Source organism: Protopterus annectens, chromosome 5.part0, assembly GCF_019279795.1.
Source record: "Protopterus annectens isolate FY-2018-M chromosome 5.part0, PAN1.0, whole genome shotgun sequence".
In the NCBI taxonomy this organism is placed as follows: Eukaryota; Metazoa; Chordata; order Ceratodontiformes; family Protopteridae; genus Protopterus; species Protopterus annectens.
Genome location: NC_056735.1, coordinates 1,435,305,337 through 1,435,322,399, shown reverse-complemented (window position 1 = coordinate 1,435,322,399; position 17,063 = coordinate 1,435,305,337). Strand labels below are relative to the sequence as shown.

At 39.0% G+C, this 17,063-nt stretch overlaps 1 protein-coding gene across 5 annotated transcripts in view; it reads left to right on the top strand.

The window, feature by feature from the left end:
- Positions 1–17,063, top strand: part of NALCN (sodium leak channel, non-selective) — a 3,563,801-nt gene that overhangs the window by 2,163,770 nt on the left and 1,382,968 nt on the right. For all 5 annotated transcript variants that reach the window (XM_044071239.1, XM_044071242.1, XM_044071240.1 and 2 more), the window contains exon 12: positions 10,661–10,828. In XM_044071239.1, the coding sequence (XP_043927174.1) occupies positions 10,661–10,828 (168 nt within the window). The remainder of the gene's footprint in view (positions 1–10,660; positions 10,829–17,063) is intronic.

Here is a 17,063-nt window from a genome sequence, read left to right as displayed (position 1 = left end):
GTACATAAAGGACATATGGGCACCTTAGAACTTGCTTGCTGTCAGGCAAGACCTGAACTCTTGCTTTAGTTCTAGTTTGTTAGCCATATGAATTATGCTTCTTCCTTTGTCATTGAGTGGATACGTATCACTGTTGGGGACCCTCCTCTTTCTCTTTTTTTTGTATTTCATATGTTTTGTACATGTCATCAAAGAAATGAAAATGTGGTTGTGGGAGACAGATCCCCTCACAGAATTTGGGTGCTGAACACAATTATAGGGATTGCGCTAACAGGCATTTCTGCCTAAGACATTTTGTAGTTATCTGTCTTCTTAGAAAATTTATCTAGAGAACCAGAAACTTAAAACTCTTGCTCAAGGTAAGATGGTATCCAAGTCCTTGGCAGCCATTGTGAATTTGACAACAAAGAATTCAGTGAAGAAGCTTAGACTGGAAATTTCTTTTGGACATCTCCACTGTGTCTTTGATGAGCCCTACAACCATCTGGCAGCATCTGCTGCTGTTGTTCCCATTCCTTCTAACACAATCCCATTAAAAGCTAACATGGAACAGCCAACAGGCACATCTCTCACATCTGACCAGTCATCTTCTTTGACCAAGAAGGGGGAACCGTAACTTATTATATTGAAGGGGCAGGATGAGATACTTCAAATCTTAGTTAGGGAAAAAGTTCCCAGTACTTTGATTGAGGTAGATCAGGGCTCACAGCTTCCTCACTTAGAAAGTGCAGACTTTGGATCTAAAAAGAAAAGAAGACCAAACACATGGTTTCTCCTCTGTTTCTAAGGGATCCCCATCAGGAGTAGCAGGAATTCACACAGGCTCTTTTTAAGACTTTTATATCTCTGAATGCACCTTCTTACTTTTCTGCTATTGCTTCCTCTTTCATTTCTTCCTCTAACACCTTACAAGACATAGGGAGAAATCTGAGGATGAGGGGATGACTCTTTGGATTTTTCTTCTCAGATTTATTTTCTTGCTACTTATGCATCACATAAAGAAGATACTTTATCTCCTAGTTCCCATGTTGAGGAGTTTTCCTTTGGAACATCATTATCAAGATGATGCAGACTTTCAGTTTCAGTTGCCTGATATCCAGAAAATGTATTATGCTCTGATGGAAATGGGTGTAACTAAGCCTTCAGTTATTCCCGTTTTGAAAACCTTGATGGATACCTTCTCCACTGCTTCTTTTACTCCTGAGTCTCAGCCTCCAGCTCCTAATAAGGCTGACAGATTTTACAAAGTTCCAGAGTCAATCATGTTCCTATACAAGAATCATGTTTCATACCCATCTGTCATTACTCTTTCCACAGAGAAGCCTTCTAATCTCTTGTCTTCTTCTAATGTCTTGTCTACAGATAAAGATGGCATGGCAAACAAGTAAATACTTCTGCCACTTTAGCTTTTAGAGCTATAAATTACACAAACCCATATAGTTAGGCAACTCTTGACTATTCTGAGTAACTTGGGTAAGGTGTTTTCTTAAGTTGTTTGCTCAGAAGCTAAGTCTTCTGCACTGTCTTTACTTTATTCCACCTTTCAGGTGGCTAGACATTCTATTAAGTGTAGTTATGATGCTGCAGATGCTTCTTCTAGGGCTGCACCCACTGGTTTGTTCTTTGTAGGTTTTCATGGCATTGACTTCAGCCTTTTCTTAAGGATGTCAAGGCTAAATTGTTGGACTCTCCTTTTTGTTTCTGCAGCTGCAGAACTTTTGAAATTCTTGAAGGAGAAAGCTAAAGTCATGAAGTATCTAAAACAAATCTTTTTATCTCCTGTGCCTAAATTTCAGAGAAATTATCCTCTGAAGCTGATCCTTTTCTGTATAAGGAACAGGTTAGTGGAAGAAAAAAGGGAAGGAGGAGACTTAGAGACATATTTTGGAGCTTTTTCTTCCTCATCACTTTCCTGAAGGTCTCAAGTTTCAAGATGTTGCCCATTCATTCCTTGCTTCCAATGATTCTTCCGCAAGCTTTCATGGGAGCTCTGAATTTAAAGGACACTTATCTTCATATTCCTATTCACTCCAATTTCAGGAAATTATTACATTTTTGTGTAGTTTTTATTTGACTTCCAATTTTCTGCTATACTCTTTGGTCTTTCTACTGCCTCAAGGGTATTCAGGGAATTTGTAGCTCCTGTCATTATCTTCTACAGTGTTTGAGCTGTCCAAATAGTTCCTTATCAAGATGATCTTCTCATTCAGGCTCCTACTTAAGAGTCTCTTCTGACTCATTTGGATAAAATGGATAGTCAACTCAGAACTGTAAGAGACCTCAGAAAAGGAGGTATCAGGTAAAGTGTCTCAACAAAGTTCCAGAGGTTCTAAGCCTTCCTTTCCAGTCAAAACACTTGCCTTGTGACTATCTGCCTCTTGTTCCAGATTCACCCTATCTCTGTCTATATCTAGTACATTTATCCCAAAAGTTTTTTCTCACTTTGCCAGTTTGGAAGATTATAACTTCAGACAAATGGGTTCTGTCCATCATTCAGGGAGGATGCAAAATATCTTTGAAGGCCCTCCCTCATCATTCGAGAATTCCTTAGTCACTGCAAGGTCATATTCATCTTATTTTGTTTCTTCTTTGAGACCTCTTTTCTCAAAGTACAGTAGAACTGGTTTCACCTCACTTACAGAAAACAAGTGCTTACTGCCAGAAAGGAGAGGGCTTGCTGCAGGGAGAAACACAGTGGTAGACATTTTGAGCAGATCCAGAGCATATCCTCAAGACTGGATGTTAAACAAAGAGGTCTTTCTGGTATAAATACTTTAGGATACATATTTGTGATGACTCCCTGAAGTTTTATTTTATCGTTTTTTATTTTCTGGTGAGGGACTTTTTGTACTGAAAGACTTTGTGTGGGTTTCCTCTGGGTGCTCCAGTTTCCTCCCATGTTACAAAGACATGTGCCTGGAGCATTTCTCCCAGGGTTTCTGCTGAAAATTGGCTTGTTTCAAGTTGGACTTTCCCAGTAAACAAATATTAAATAAATAAAATAGTATTTTCCTTTTGCCAGTAATGCATATCCTACAGCTGTTACTCTCCATAACTCCCAGAGCCATTTGCTAGTCCCAGATCATGCACACCTTCCCTTCTCTCTCTCCAATGTTTTCCTTCTTAACTTGGTTTCCTGACCCAGTGAACCTGTCTGACCCATTCTGCTCCATCCACCAATCTTTTAAAGAGGGAGATGGCATGTGTTGTATTAGTCTGATAACTTTGTGACACACTGTAAGATCTTGCAGTACAATAACCCAGAGGACATTCTTTAAACAAAAGTGTGATTGCTAGAGGAAACAAATGTCAGAGTCTTGACCATTTATTTATTTTATTTATTTATTTAACATGTTGACTGGGAAAGTCTGACTAGGACACAACCTATTATCAGCAGAGGCCCAAGGAGAAACACTCTAGACACATGTCTTTGGAATGTGGGAGAAAACTCACATGGACACAGGGAGGACATGCAGACTCTGCATAGAAGGCACTCCAGCCACGAATCAAACCAGAGAACCTCTTGCTGTGAGGTGACAACATTAACCATTGCACCACTGCACCGCCCAAAAATAGATCATAGTACTACTGCTGCAGTGTAGTGGCAAATATAAATGTTAGGTGGAATTCAAGCAAGAATTTTAGAATACAGTGTTAGAGTACACTGTATCCCAAAACAACAAAAAGTTGAAGAAAAACTCAATATAATGCACTTACATTTACAGAGTAAGTTCAGCTGTCAGAAACGGCATGTACGGCCTAATAAGTTTATAGAGAAAAAGATATCCAAACAAGTTCTCAGCAGTGCAGTTTGGTGGTATCACACTCCTACCTGTGATTTATATCTCAGCACCAACTTACTACATAGAATCCTTCTAGCATATAACCCAGACAGAATAAACTACCGCCTGTTTGAACTGTGGTTAGAAAAAAAACTTCTCTTGCTGTTTCTTGGTGTGCAATTTTCCTCTTCAGTTTATGTAGAAGTTATACAGGCATGTCTTTACCAGTTGTCCTAATTAGTTCACATATGGAATGAGATCCAAACCTGTCCTAACTAGCTAACAGCAGTTAACACTGCTGGTGTACTACCCTAGTCTCAGTGGTGGCTGGTGACTTCAAATCAAAGGGGGGCTGCAGGAGACAGCTGAATGGGTTGGGCTAATGGGAAGGGGTGTGGCCATCTAGAAAGGGAGTGGCACTATGCTCAAAACCTCAAAAACTGGGACTTTAATTTAATATGCTGCCCTGGGTGCCAAACCATCATTATGAGAGTCCAATCAAGACAAAATGAAGTGGAGAAGAAAAAAATATATTTTAATGCATTGGCTATATGACAGCTTGCTTAATATCTAGATGGAAAAAAAAAGTTCTGAGGCATAAAAAAATAAATTACTTTTTAAATACATTACTGGAATGCCAGTCAAAATCAGGTATAAAAAAACAAGCAGCACTCAACTCAAACCACTTGTCCTTGCACTGCAGTTCTAATTATAATTTATATTTAGCTTTATAAAAGTACCAAAGTAACATGCTGAAAGTAGCAATGCCCCCACTTGTAAAAATGCTTCTTATCCAAAAAGGTTTTGACAAAAACTATCTACTTGTTTCATGGGGAAAACATGATCAAAGTAAAAAAAAAGCAAACAGGAAACAAGCTCAAGATAAATTTCTTAAAGAATTACTGCACAGGTTATGGACCACACATGATAGACTGGCATTCTGTTTAGTTTACAGGTAAAGCCTGCAAAGATGACCAAAATCTCCAACAAATGTAATGAGCTTCTGAAAATACAGTAATCCTGGCCGTTATTACAAATACTGTCATATGCATTTCAGTACTTAAGGCTTATATGTTATATAGTTATGTAAATATTCTCTGCATGGCAACAACAAAAAGGCCTTCAATGTTGGTAATTCTTTAACAGCATGCTTATTAAAGCTTACTTGCATCTTACAGTTTCAGACAAGCTTATCTGATGATCATTAAAGCATTACTACTTAAACACAGAGCAACAGGCACTGTAACAAACATGCATTTTCTGCATAATAAGAAACATAAATCAACATTATAAAATATAATAGAAAAACAGAATATTCTTCAAAATCAAGAACAGATGAAAAGCCACTGTAGTACTTGTGTCTGTCTTGGATGGGGGGATACTCTTCACACTTACACTGCATAACTGCTCCTTGCCTTGCTTGGACACATTCAGAGTCACTAAGCGGGGGAGTGGGGTGCAACAAGTATGTCACAATTAAATGTGTCTGGCTGACAGTGATGGCCCTAATACATTTGTCATATCTCTCAGCCTCAGAGCAAGAAAATCTGGACAAAGCCATAAACAGAAGTGGGACAAAGGCCCAAAAATAAGGACAATTTTTAAATATTGCTCTTATAAACATAGGGAGATAATAGAATAGTAGGTCTTGCATTAGTATGAATTTTCTGAAGGGTATGAAACTTGAAACTCAAAGGTTTGTCATTATTTTTTAACTTCAGTCTTAAATGATTTGCACTAATTTGTGAGAAAACCACAATTTTATGAAAAACAGGCCAAAAATGTGATGCAAAAATATAAAATACCTACACAATACAGCTGGGAACCTATCAAAGAAGGGACACTTAATATTAGTACTGTTAACTTGAGCAGCTGACAAAATAAGAGAACCAACATGCATTTCTGAAATTAAAAGTAATTTATAACTGATCATTACAATTATTTATTAATTGTAAAGCCTCCACATTTTCTTCCAAATTTGGCATTTTGTGGCGGGATTATTATGGGGAGAGCAACAATTTGAGCTAAAATCAGGGACAGTTGAGAGGATGGATATATACATAATTCTACAAAGTGATTTATTTGTGCGTACCTGTCGTCCTCTTAGCACAGGAAAATTGGACAAGGCCAAATATATCGGAGGAACATATGAACAGTACTAAAAGTTGCTCTTGTATAAACATTGTCAGTTGACAGAACAACAGGTCTTGCTTTAACGTGCATTTTTCTGAAGAGTATGAAGTCTGAAACTCAATGTCTGTCATTATTTAGTGACTTCATTCTTAAATGAGTTGCCAGAAAACCACAAATTTTATGAAGAACAAACCAAAAATAAGAAGCAAAAGTCTATTCATTCTGCAAAAATCTGGACAGTTAAGAAGTATAGTTCAGACAGGGCTGTCTGAGTGTGCTGCCCTTCCCCTCCTCACAAAATCATGGTCAAATGGGGCCTCCCCCCTGCAGCTATTCCAATGTACTATGACTTGGCTATTTCACCACATTAAAAATAAACACTGTAATGTGCATACTGCTTTACTTCTACGATGATCTGGATTTCATTTAAAAGTTTTATTTTACATTTTACAGCACAAACACTAATAGAAATCTGCTAAACAAAGCAATGCAGTCTCACAATGAAAATAGACTTAGCATTAAAACTTCTCTGCCCTTGAAACTCACATTCGTTAAAACAGCATTGAAATTCACATTCAAAGAAAATACATCTGGCCAGTAGCAGACAAAGATTAACTTTGGGCTGTTTTCAAATCATAGGCCCCTTGCACAGGAAACATACATTTGTTCTTTGATACACCTTCCTGATTGTATTAAATTATATTCCTCGTATAATACAGTACAGCTGTTAGAGGGCATTTTAAATTTATTGTTTTGAACATTTTTCCAGTAAACAATAAAACAAAATGTATGCACTAATAATGACAAAACTGCCCAGTTCAGAACAGTTCCACCATAAAAGTCTACTCAAACTTCTATAATCCACCAGTATCAGTAAATATGCACAATCTCTGCAGAAGTAAAGTCATCTAAATAATTCCACATTAAAGAGATCTGTAACTAATGAAGAGGTTGCTGCTAGCAAATAACCTTATAGTTCATTGTTTCATCTACAAATAAAGTGACTGTTGCCGTTGAGGAATAAATTGCCTTTGTTGCAATAAAAAAAATGATATGCAATAATACTGCAATAGGGAATGGATGGCAAACTGATAACTGGTTCATCGTTACTAGGTATCTCCACCAAAGAGGACATTCTCAGGACTGCAACATCACACCCCTTTAAAAGTACAACACAGTACAGTATCAGCAATGCATCTATATACTGTGGGAGTAGAACCCACAGCCTTTTCCATAAAGAGCAAGTACACTACCTGTTGTGCTACAAACAATACAGACTTAGCATAACCAGCATTAAATTTCTCTTCAAGCTGTCAGCTCCTTGTAAACTCCACTTGACTCTCAACTGTATCTCTCAACTTTGAAGCACAAGAAATCTGGAAAAAGCCAAAATTTATTGGGGGGGGGGGCAAAAGCTGAAAAAGTAGGGACACATTTTAAACATTGCTTATATAATCTTGGAAAGTTGCTAGAATAAAATGCTGCGTTACCACCATGCATTTCACTGCTAATATTTGAACTCTGGATCTTGTACAGTACAGTCAGAGAAATACACCACTATGCCAGATCAACTGTTTCTTGAACACCAGCTAGACTGAAACTTAAATGCCTATCATTTAGTGAATTCAGTTCTCACCATAACTCTCAACTTCTTAGTTAGCACAAAACACCTAGACAGTCAGTAATGGGGGAATACAGCTCCCTAAACATATTCAGTGAATTCAGTTCTCACCAAAGCTCTCAACCTCTCAGCACAAAAAACCTGGACAAAGCCAATAATGGAGGAATACAGCCCCAAAATAGCGACACATTTCAAATATTAATGTTATAAATAGAACATTGCTAGAATAAAAGGTTTTGTGTTACTGTGTACTTTCTGAAGAATATGAATTGAAGTCTGAAATTCAAATGCCTGTCATTATTCAAAATCCATCAAACCAGAAATATGAGGCAATAATTTCACAAGTGGTGGTGGGTAGGGAATTCAGGGTCTTGCTACCTGTTTGCAAGGTGCAGGGTTTGAGTACAGCCACCAGGTATATTTCACTGGGGCATCACACACTCATACACTTTCTGTGAATCGTGTAAGGAACTCCTTTATGGGAACCAATGCTGACAAGCAGCCAAGACTACTTACAGTGAAATCCCATTAAATAAGAGATCAGTGACAGGCAGCAAACATACCTGAGAAGTTGAATGGAATGTGTAAGCAATGTGAGAAGATACAAGTTCCCTTAAACCTAGGCTAGATAATTAAAGTTGGAGAGTACTGCACAAGGTTCAGAAGGAAGTGTAAGGAGGGGTAAGTGCGGTTGGAGAGAAACTTGGTATACCACAAGGACACAGAGTGAAGAAGGTCAGATTAAGTGTCATTAGTAAAACAGGGTAAATATTGACACAACTGTGGCACTCAATGTTACTGAGAAACCTTGAATCCATATTATCTTCTGAAGTTGCTCATTTTCTGCTTAGTCCTTTGCCATTCAAGTTCAAAACAACCAAATCTAACAGAGGACGCTTCTGAGGGCACAAAAGAGTACTAATCATAGTAGACATCACTCTTAACAAGTAAATACTTCAAGAAGTAAAAAATCATCATTTCACAGATTAGCCTTCCCCTTCTTAAACAGTACAGTAAACATTCTAGTATTTACAAACTGGTTAAATCAAATACACTCAGCTTTTGTCAGTCCCCACCCCTTCCAGAAATTCATATCAAACACTTGAGCAGGTCAGTCACCATTCAGCAGTGATAATGCAATGAATGCACTCTCTGTTATGAGAGCTTGTGTATTTGCAGGCACATGTATTGACAAACAGGCAGAGGTACACACACACACACACACACACACACACACACACACACACACACACACACACACACTCACACACACACACACACACACACACACACACACACACACACACACACACACACACACACACACACACACACACACACACACTCACACACACACACAAGCGCGCACACACATATATAAATACATCTGTGCACCTATATGCAAAACACACAGACAGATTGACAGACACACATATACACACACCTCTGCACTTATATGCAAAGCAGACAGACACATCTGTGTATTTAAATGCAAAACACACAGGCACACAACAGATATATACATACACACACACACACAAACACAAACACACACCCTACCTTTCAAAGAAGGTAGTCCTGCAAAATCCTTCAGTTCTGCTTTCAAAAGACACACACACACACACACACACACACACACACACACACACACACACACACACAAAACCTTTCAAAGAAGTTTGTCCTGCAAAATCCTTCAGTTCTGCCTTCAGAGATGCAAGTCCTAAATTCTTCCTGTTCACTTCAAAGAAGCAAGTCCTCAGCTCTCATAAAAGCCCGTGACAGAAAAGTCCTCCCGCGAGAGCAGGCTGCTGCTACCCAGCCTGCTGATGTTGCAGTCTGATCCCCTTTCAGTCTATGCAGTTGTAACTGCATAGACTTCTGAGAATTTCTACTTTTGAATGCTGTCTTCCTAATCCGGACTGCTGGTGAGACAGTCTGGATTCTATGAGCATGCTCCAGACTGGTTCACCAGCAGTCCAGATTTCGGGAAATGCTGTGAGTGCACATGCGCGATGTCCGGGACTCATTTTTTCCTTTTATATTTTTCTTTTTCATTTTTTTCTTTTATTTTCTATTTTTACAGGTGGTGGTGGGGGGGTTGCAGTCCTGCAGTCCAATAGCACGAACCACCCCTGCGGCTAGTCTGCAATAGTAAAACATGTTAGAAAAGCACTAGCTGTAAACACAGTCAGAATAACCTGTCTAGCATAGAGCCTAGTCAGGGCAGACTATTATCTAACTGAAATCCCAACAGAAAATCCTGTGCAATTGGGTTGCAATGTACAAACACTTAAAACAGTTTTTAGCGTTTAAGGTTCTTTCATAAAATAAAGTCTAACCCTGCACTTGCTGGCCTAATCAACTCACGTATTGAATGAAATCACCAGTCCCTGCCATTAGTGCAAACTGCTGACTGCTCACCTTTTCTTTATTCAGACGTGTTCTAGTATGAATGGAATATATACGAACAAATGTTTATGGAAGAAACCTCAGCTCATATAAATTGTTTCTTAACCAAACAACATCTGGCTAGCTTTCAGTGCAGATAAGTGAGAAATGTGAACTTTACTTTATAATGTGAATCCCTGTGAATTGCTTGAAGCAATTTTCCTTATTGTTTTCTCAAGAATGTCAACCAAACAAATCCAAAACAGCAACAAGCAAGTTACAAGTCCGTCAAATTCTCAAAACCTGAAGTTTAACTAAGCACTCTTTTTAGTTTCCTGCCTCTGCTTTGTTTATGCATGTGAAATGAAATCCCATCTGTTGTCATTATTCACCTATTCTCAGATGATTTGTTGTATGTGCTGGTAGTGTTCCAACTTAATGACCTTAGTCATTCTGTAATTATGGATGACTATAACACATGCAATGACAATGAATCATAGCAATGTCTTGAATCACTTACATCTGGCATTTCATTTCCTGTTCTAGAAATGTACATATTATTGTTATAGTGAATTCAGCTAAAACATTTATTGGCTCTTATATAAAAGAATTGTATAGAAAATTCATAACAGTGATCTGTTTAAATCACACACACTGCCAAACTCAGGGAAAAAAATGAAACGTCTTCTTTTTATCATGCTTGTACTTTATTTACTTATTTGTTATCTTCTAGGTTGCTTTTACTGTCTTGTTTGACTTGGAAGCCCTCCTAAAGATCTGGGGCTTAGGATTCACCGGATACATTAGCTCATCGCTTCACAAATTTGAACTGCTTCTTGTGGTTGGAACTACCCTGCACATTTATCCAGATCTCTACCATTCTCAGTTTACATATTTTCAGGTAAAATTCAAAACTATCATGTTTCAGCCATATGGACATTTTATGTCTAAAAACAGAAACCGGATGAAATCAATTGTAATTTTTTTGGTCTGTCCCTGTTTGCTTGGAGAGGTGCAGTGCTTAGCAATGCTGTTAGATATCTAAAAATAGAAACTAGCTATATATAATTGTTGTAGTTGTGTTGTGCTTAGCAATGCACAAACTCATGCAGCTTCACTGTGCAATGTTAACAGGCATCAAAGTAGTATATCTGAAGATACAGTGCTTCCCTGTACCATTCAATTAGCTAGATAGGTTGAGTCATGACCTACAGTGTAGTAGATCCTGGGTTTGAGTCCTGACTGGTCATATTTTTTTACATTTATTGCTGTGAAAATGTGTCAGGTGACTGAAACATCAGTTCAATTTAAAATTAAAAAAATTGTTACATTTAGAAAAGCTGTGTGATGCTAAGCACTGCCTAAACATGGTCAATAGTCTACAATGTTTGCTCATTGCTAGGCTACACTTAAACATGGCTTGTGAGAGTTTGCACGATGGTCAACTTTGCTGAAACAGTTTGTGCAAGTTTGTGTGAAGCTAAGCGATGCAGCGCTTTTTGGAAAGTTACAGTATGACGTGTAAGGGTGGGAATGCAGCCTATATGAAGTCCTATAGGCAGGAATTTCACACCATTCATTGGAGTCTTCACTTGGCTGTAGATATGCCTGATGGTGCTGGAGAGGGAGTGTGCTTTTGGGTGCAGAGGTAGGGTGTGCAGGAATCCAAACTGTTTGTTGGACTCTTGGAGAAAAACTATGCTGCTGCAGGGTGATTACCAGGGCTCAGAATGTAAGTCTGAGGCCTGGGATCAGTTGGCTAGGGAACTTATCAGTGCTACTGGTATCCCCTGCATTAGTAAGCAGTGTCATCACTACAATGACCTGAAGCAGAGGAAGAGTACAAGAAGCTCAGGCAGGGCAGACCCTACAAATATGTAAGTATGTCTGCCAGTACTTTAGAAATATACAAGCTGAATCTGTGCAAATCTGGTATGCATAATGGTTTGCTTCACTTTCAGTAGCTGAAGATGAGAGGGCTTGCAATGTCCATTCCCATGCAGGGTGCCTGGCCAGGATGAGGCGAGAGTGTGGTAAGTAGGGAAATATCAAAGTAATAATGGAATGCATAAAGTAATCTTATAATAAATTAGTTACAGAGTTTGCAGTCTTAACAGTCAGATATGACATATCTGGGACATGTAACATGTTTAGTAATGTGTCACTGCCTACCTGAAATGGTAGAGCATGTTAAATCAGGTAAACTTGTAGTACTGTGTAGTATAGCTTCCAAACATCAGTTAATGTTGTGGTCTGCCAATATTAAGAGTCACTGTTCTGGTCTGCTGGTTGTCTGAAATATGCCGTAGGTTGCACTCAGTTAATGGACAGGGTATATGGATTATATATTAAATGTATTTCGCAGCTGTCCATGGTCTATATGTCAGACTTGAAGCAACATTAAGCAATAAAATCTAATGGGTGATGGTTCTTTGATATGTAATGTTATCAAATAAAAAGTGTTCACTATTCCTGTATTCTCTGCATGTGTGTTCTACTCTGACACCAGTCAACTGTGAAAGGTAAATGAATAAAGAATGCAGCAAAAACTATCTGAAATAAATTTAGTGCATTACCCATAGTAAGGTTCAAGCCTATATTCTGCTCATTTTGTCTATATTGCTGTATATTCCACCCAGGCACTGAACATGGTATATGGGTAAGATTGCTGAAGTCCTGGGCTGCTATCCATGTGTCTAAATGGCAGATATTAGGGAACATTTTCGATGCAGTTTAACTCAGGACTGTGCTTGATATGTAATCTTTTCAAATAAGTGTTCATTATTCCTGTAATCATTGCATGTATGTTCTAATATGACACCAGTCAACTGTTAAATGTTAATGAATAAATCATGTATTCCAATAACCAGAGTAAGATTCAAGTCTGCGTTCTGCTCAGTCTGTCTGAAATAATGCAGTATATTCCAGCCAGGCATTGAACGTGGTATATGGGTAAGGTAACTAAAGACCTGGACTGCTATCTATGCGTCTAAATGCCAGATTTAAAGGAACATTATCAATAAAGTTTAAAACAAGATTGTGCTTTGATAACTATGGTATTCAACTGCATTTGGTTTCCAATATGATACCACACACAGCTATGCATGTGTGTAAATGTAGGGTTTCACACAAAATTTTGCAATAAAAGTCGCAAAGGAGAATAGTGTTTTGAGAGGTCATGATATTGAAATAAAGTGCATATAATTCCTGCAGTGAGTGCTTGTGGATTCTAATCCCATGGCAGCCATCTGACAAATAACCAGCTATCTAGTGTACTTAGTGTATATGAACATACCTCTCAAATGTCACTCTTTTGAAGAATGTAATGACTAGTGTCCTGTATGACTGGCTTTTGATTATCAGATGCATGACAAACTATGGATGCAATTTATTAGCAAATCTGTTTACAGAACACCTTGATAGTAAGGTATGAGCACACTATACAAAACAGTTCTCTGTAGTTGTGCCTGTGTACCGGCATTTGTTAGTGCTTGGCCCATACTGTTCAGTGCTAATGGGTTGAGAGGTATGTATGTGCAACATGATTTATGCAAGAATTGCAGTCACAGCTCAGATGTCTTAGTGGTAAATTGCTGTGGCTATGGTGTGCAGGGTCCTGGGTTCGAAACTTGCAAGAGCTGATTATTTTAGTAGTGCAATAGTGTAGTGGTTAGAGTGTATGCTTTGCATGTAGTCATTCATGGTTCAAGCCTTACCAAAGCCATTTCCATTTGGGTGGGAGATTCCCATAATGGTTAAGGTGTTTACCTTACAGGTACAAGGTACAGGGTTTGATTCTCACATGGGGTAATTGGCTAAGCTTAAAATGGCCCAGAAGGGCTGTTAGCCTAGTACTAATCTATGAACCTACTATGAACCTACTTAGCACTGAAACTGCACATCTGTAGAAGTATGTATTAGTAGTCTGTGTAATTATATTACCTGTGATGTTACTAATGGCATGTTTTTCTCTCTCTCCCCACCCCTTATCTTCTTTAATTTTTTAATGTTATTTATTATTATGATTTGATATTAATATATTATTTGTAACTAACTGTGATGTTGGCCTTATGTATTATTTCATACAGGCTTGCTGTTAACATACTTTCCTTATCGTTATTTATTGTTGTGTTCCTCATAATATTCCTTTATATGTCATTTGATTAATCAATGTTATCTTCCATTATGTTAATACTAACATTTGTTTGGTTATTTCTTTTGTTAACTTATGTTTATAATTAACTACAGAGTGACAGGGTTGGACGATTCCTGGTGATCTACCTCCATTGTCTCCCCCGGCATGGCACTGGGGCCCAAGCACATCTAGATACAGCCTGGTGGTGCCCCCTCTGCTGTTCTTGCACTACCTGTGCCATTGTGTAGTTCTTCCCTACAGGCTGGGGCTGGGCCCCCTTCTGGGACCATAGTTGGAAGGGGTGATTTTGTCACCTTTGAGGAACTGCCAGGTATGGTGCATGAGTTGCTGTGCCGAACAGTTGGTGCATGCCTATTCTGGAGGGAGAGCATGCTGTCCATCGTGGTGGAGTGGCTTCACCCTGGATGCCAGTGTCCACCACTGCCACTACAGGTGCAGTGAAGGAGCAGTGCTGACAGTCCCATCTGTGAGGACTTGAGTCCCACTGCTGCCGTGTGTGACGCTCTTGGGACTGGGATTCCACAACAGTCTCTCTATCCAAGGTGTACACCCCCTCTTGTCTCACACACCAACCCTGTCTGCTGTCTTGTCTGTCTGCAAAAGCTTCCTCACCTACCCAGCCTACCTTCCCCACATGTACCTACGTTCTTTCCCCAACATTTCAGTCTCACCTTAAAAAAAAAAAATGGGCACCTGTCCCAAAAAACAAATTGTCTCATGCATAGCTCTCCATTTTGCACACATGTCCACTGGACACACGTACTTTGGTCCAACTGGCTTGACAATGCACTTGTGTTATCATCACCCCTCTCTGTGGGGTGCCACTCCAAATTACGCTAAAAAACCTATGAAAGTGCACAGTTGTTGCTGTTGAAGAAATGGATAGCTATGGTTTTGTCCTACACCCGTCCTGCACATCCCTACCTGCCTTTCTCTATGTTTTCCCCCCTGCTTATCCACCATTTCACCACTGTCCTATATCCTCATTTTTCTTTTCTTTAATGATTTTTGCATGATGCAGCACACAGCATTGCTTAGCTATGCTAAATAGCGCTACAGTGATATATGCTTTTGAAAAAATGTTAATCACATTCAAAAAGTACACCTGTGGCCTATTTTGAACTCAGGAGCATTGCACCTGCAGAAAAATGGATCAACCTGCCAAGCCACACAGCTGCTAATTATCACAGGTGTTTTAATCATAACAGAGTAATGCTCAAGTTCCCGTCATTAAGCATGTTGAAGCGATGCTGCACATAAAGTTGCAGCGCACAAATCACACAAGAGATTAATAAAATATAGTACTGTAACTGGCACTCTAGTACAGAAATACATCACTATAAAACCACACACATAAGCTTAGACATAAGTGAGGTATATAATAGCAGATAACCCTGTAATTATATGTACATGTAAAAACACACATGCTAAAACATTAATGGAAAATAGGTTTTTAACTGGGACTCTGGTATACAAATGGAGTACTCTAAAGCCATACACATAATAGTAGATGTAAGTGCAGTATTTCACAGCAGTTAACTGTGTAATGATAATGGCAACATGTAAAAATACACCTGTATAACAGTGACTGTATCTCAATCTGTAAAATGCACTGTCAGCATTAGTTTTTGGTACACATGGTCCTGGGTTTAATTACAGTTGTGTCTAGCAATGAAAATACATGTATGTGGACATCAACATTATAAATTGTGATATGTATGTCTGCCTCTTTACCTATTTATCTACCCAAAGCAGTACAGTTGGAATGTCTGCATCTAAATAGTAGAGGTCATAGGCCTACAGATAGGACCACTCTTAACTAGTCCTAGTACAATGCTGGAAAGTGCAGAGAATGTCAGGACATGCATTAGCCTGAATTCCCAGAGGATGTTGAAGTGTGTACTGAAATTGTGGCCCAGTAATATCAGAGTGCAGCCCACAATGATATGCTGGTGATATCACACACAACCACAGCTGCACAAGTAACATACATATATATATATATATATATATATATATATATATATATATATATATATGGAATTTGAGCTAGATGCAAGGGTTGGCAGCATACACTGAACAGGTGACCTGCATGACATAACACCTGACTTGGCAGTTGTCCAACTGCATAAAATCATGGTTAACTTGTCCCCTACCTTTTTCAAGGACCCACCAAGCATTTTGCCTTGTATTGTGTTACTGATATCTTTGGCTGACATACTTACCTGAAACACATTCCTTAATTCCCGGTAGGATGAGTACCCACAATCTGGCTCTGCCTATACAGTAAGGCTGCCACAGGGTCCCACACTTACCCTTAAAGCTTGTTGCCCTGAAACGTGTTTACCCTGTTGGCCTCTTCCTATTGCCTGCAGCATCACCTTCAGTTTCAACCTGTAGCATGCACATTTGTAGTAAAAAGTAGCTGCTACAGATATTCTCCCTGCCATGCTGTAGTATCTGTACCCCAGTAATTTCTAACCTAACATATGAGAAAGGGATTGTGATCTACAATGGGGCCTTATATCCTGTTCAGTGGTTGCATGGCATTGGCTGATTATACTGCATATTAGCTGCGTTGGCTGCAATTATCATTTCAGAAGCACATATTGGTTTAGAGGCAGACACTTGCTAATGAGAACCATGCTAAAAAGGCAAATAGCTAGCTAGGGGCACAATTGTGTATCAGAGTTACTTCACAGGGTGAACTCATTGACACACCATTTACATATCTATACCTTTTAACAGAGGAATATTGTACTCCATCATATGATCAACGTCGCTTGCAGAAGAGCAGCAGATGTAGACAGGGATCATGCTGTTACTGGTGGAGGGCCTGCAGTGGAACAACCACTGTCAGCCACTGAGGAGTTCCTGGTGAACCTAAGAACACAGGACAGTTCCCAGGCATCTGGCACATGGTATGCCATGGATGTGGGTGCCACTGTTTCCACACAAGAGGAGCATCCAGGTATGCATA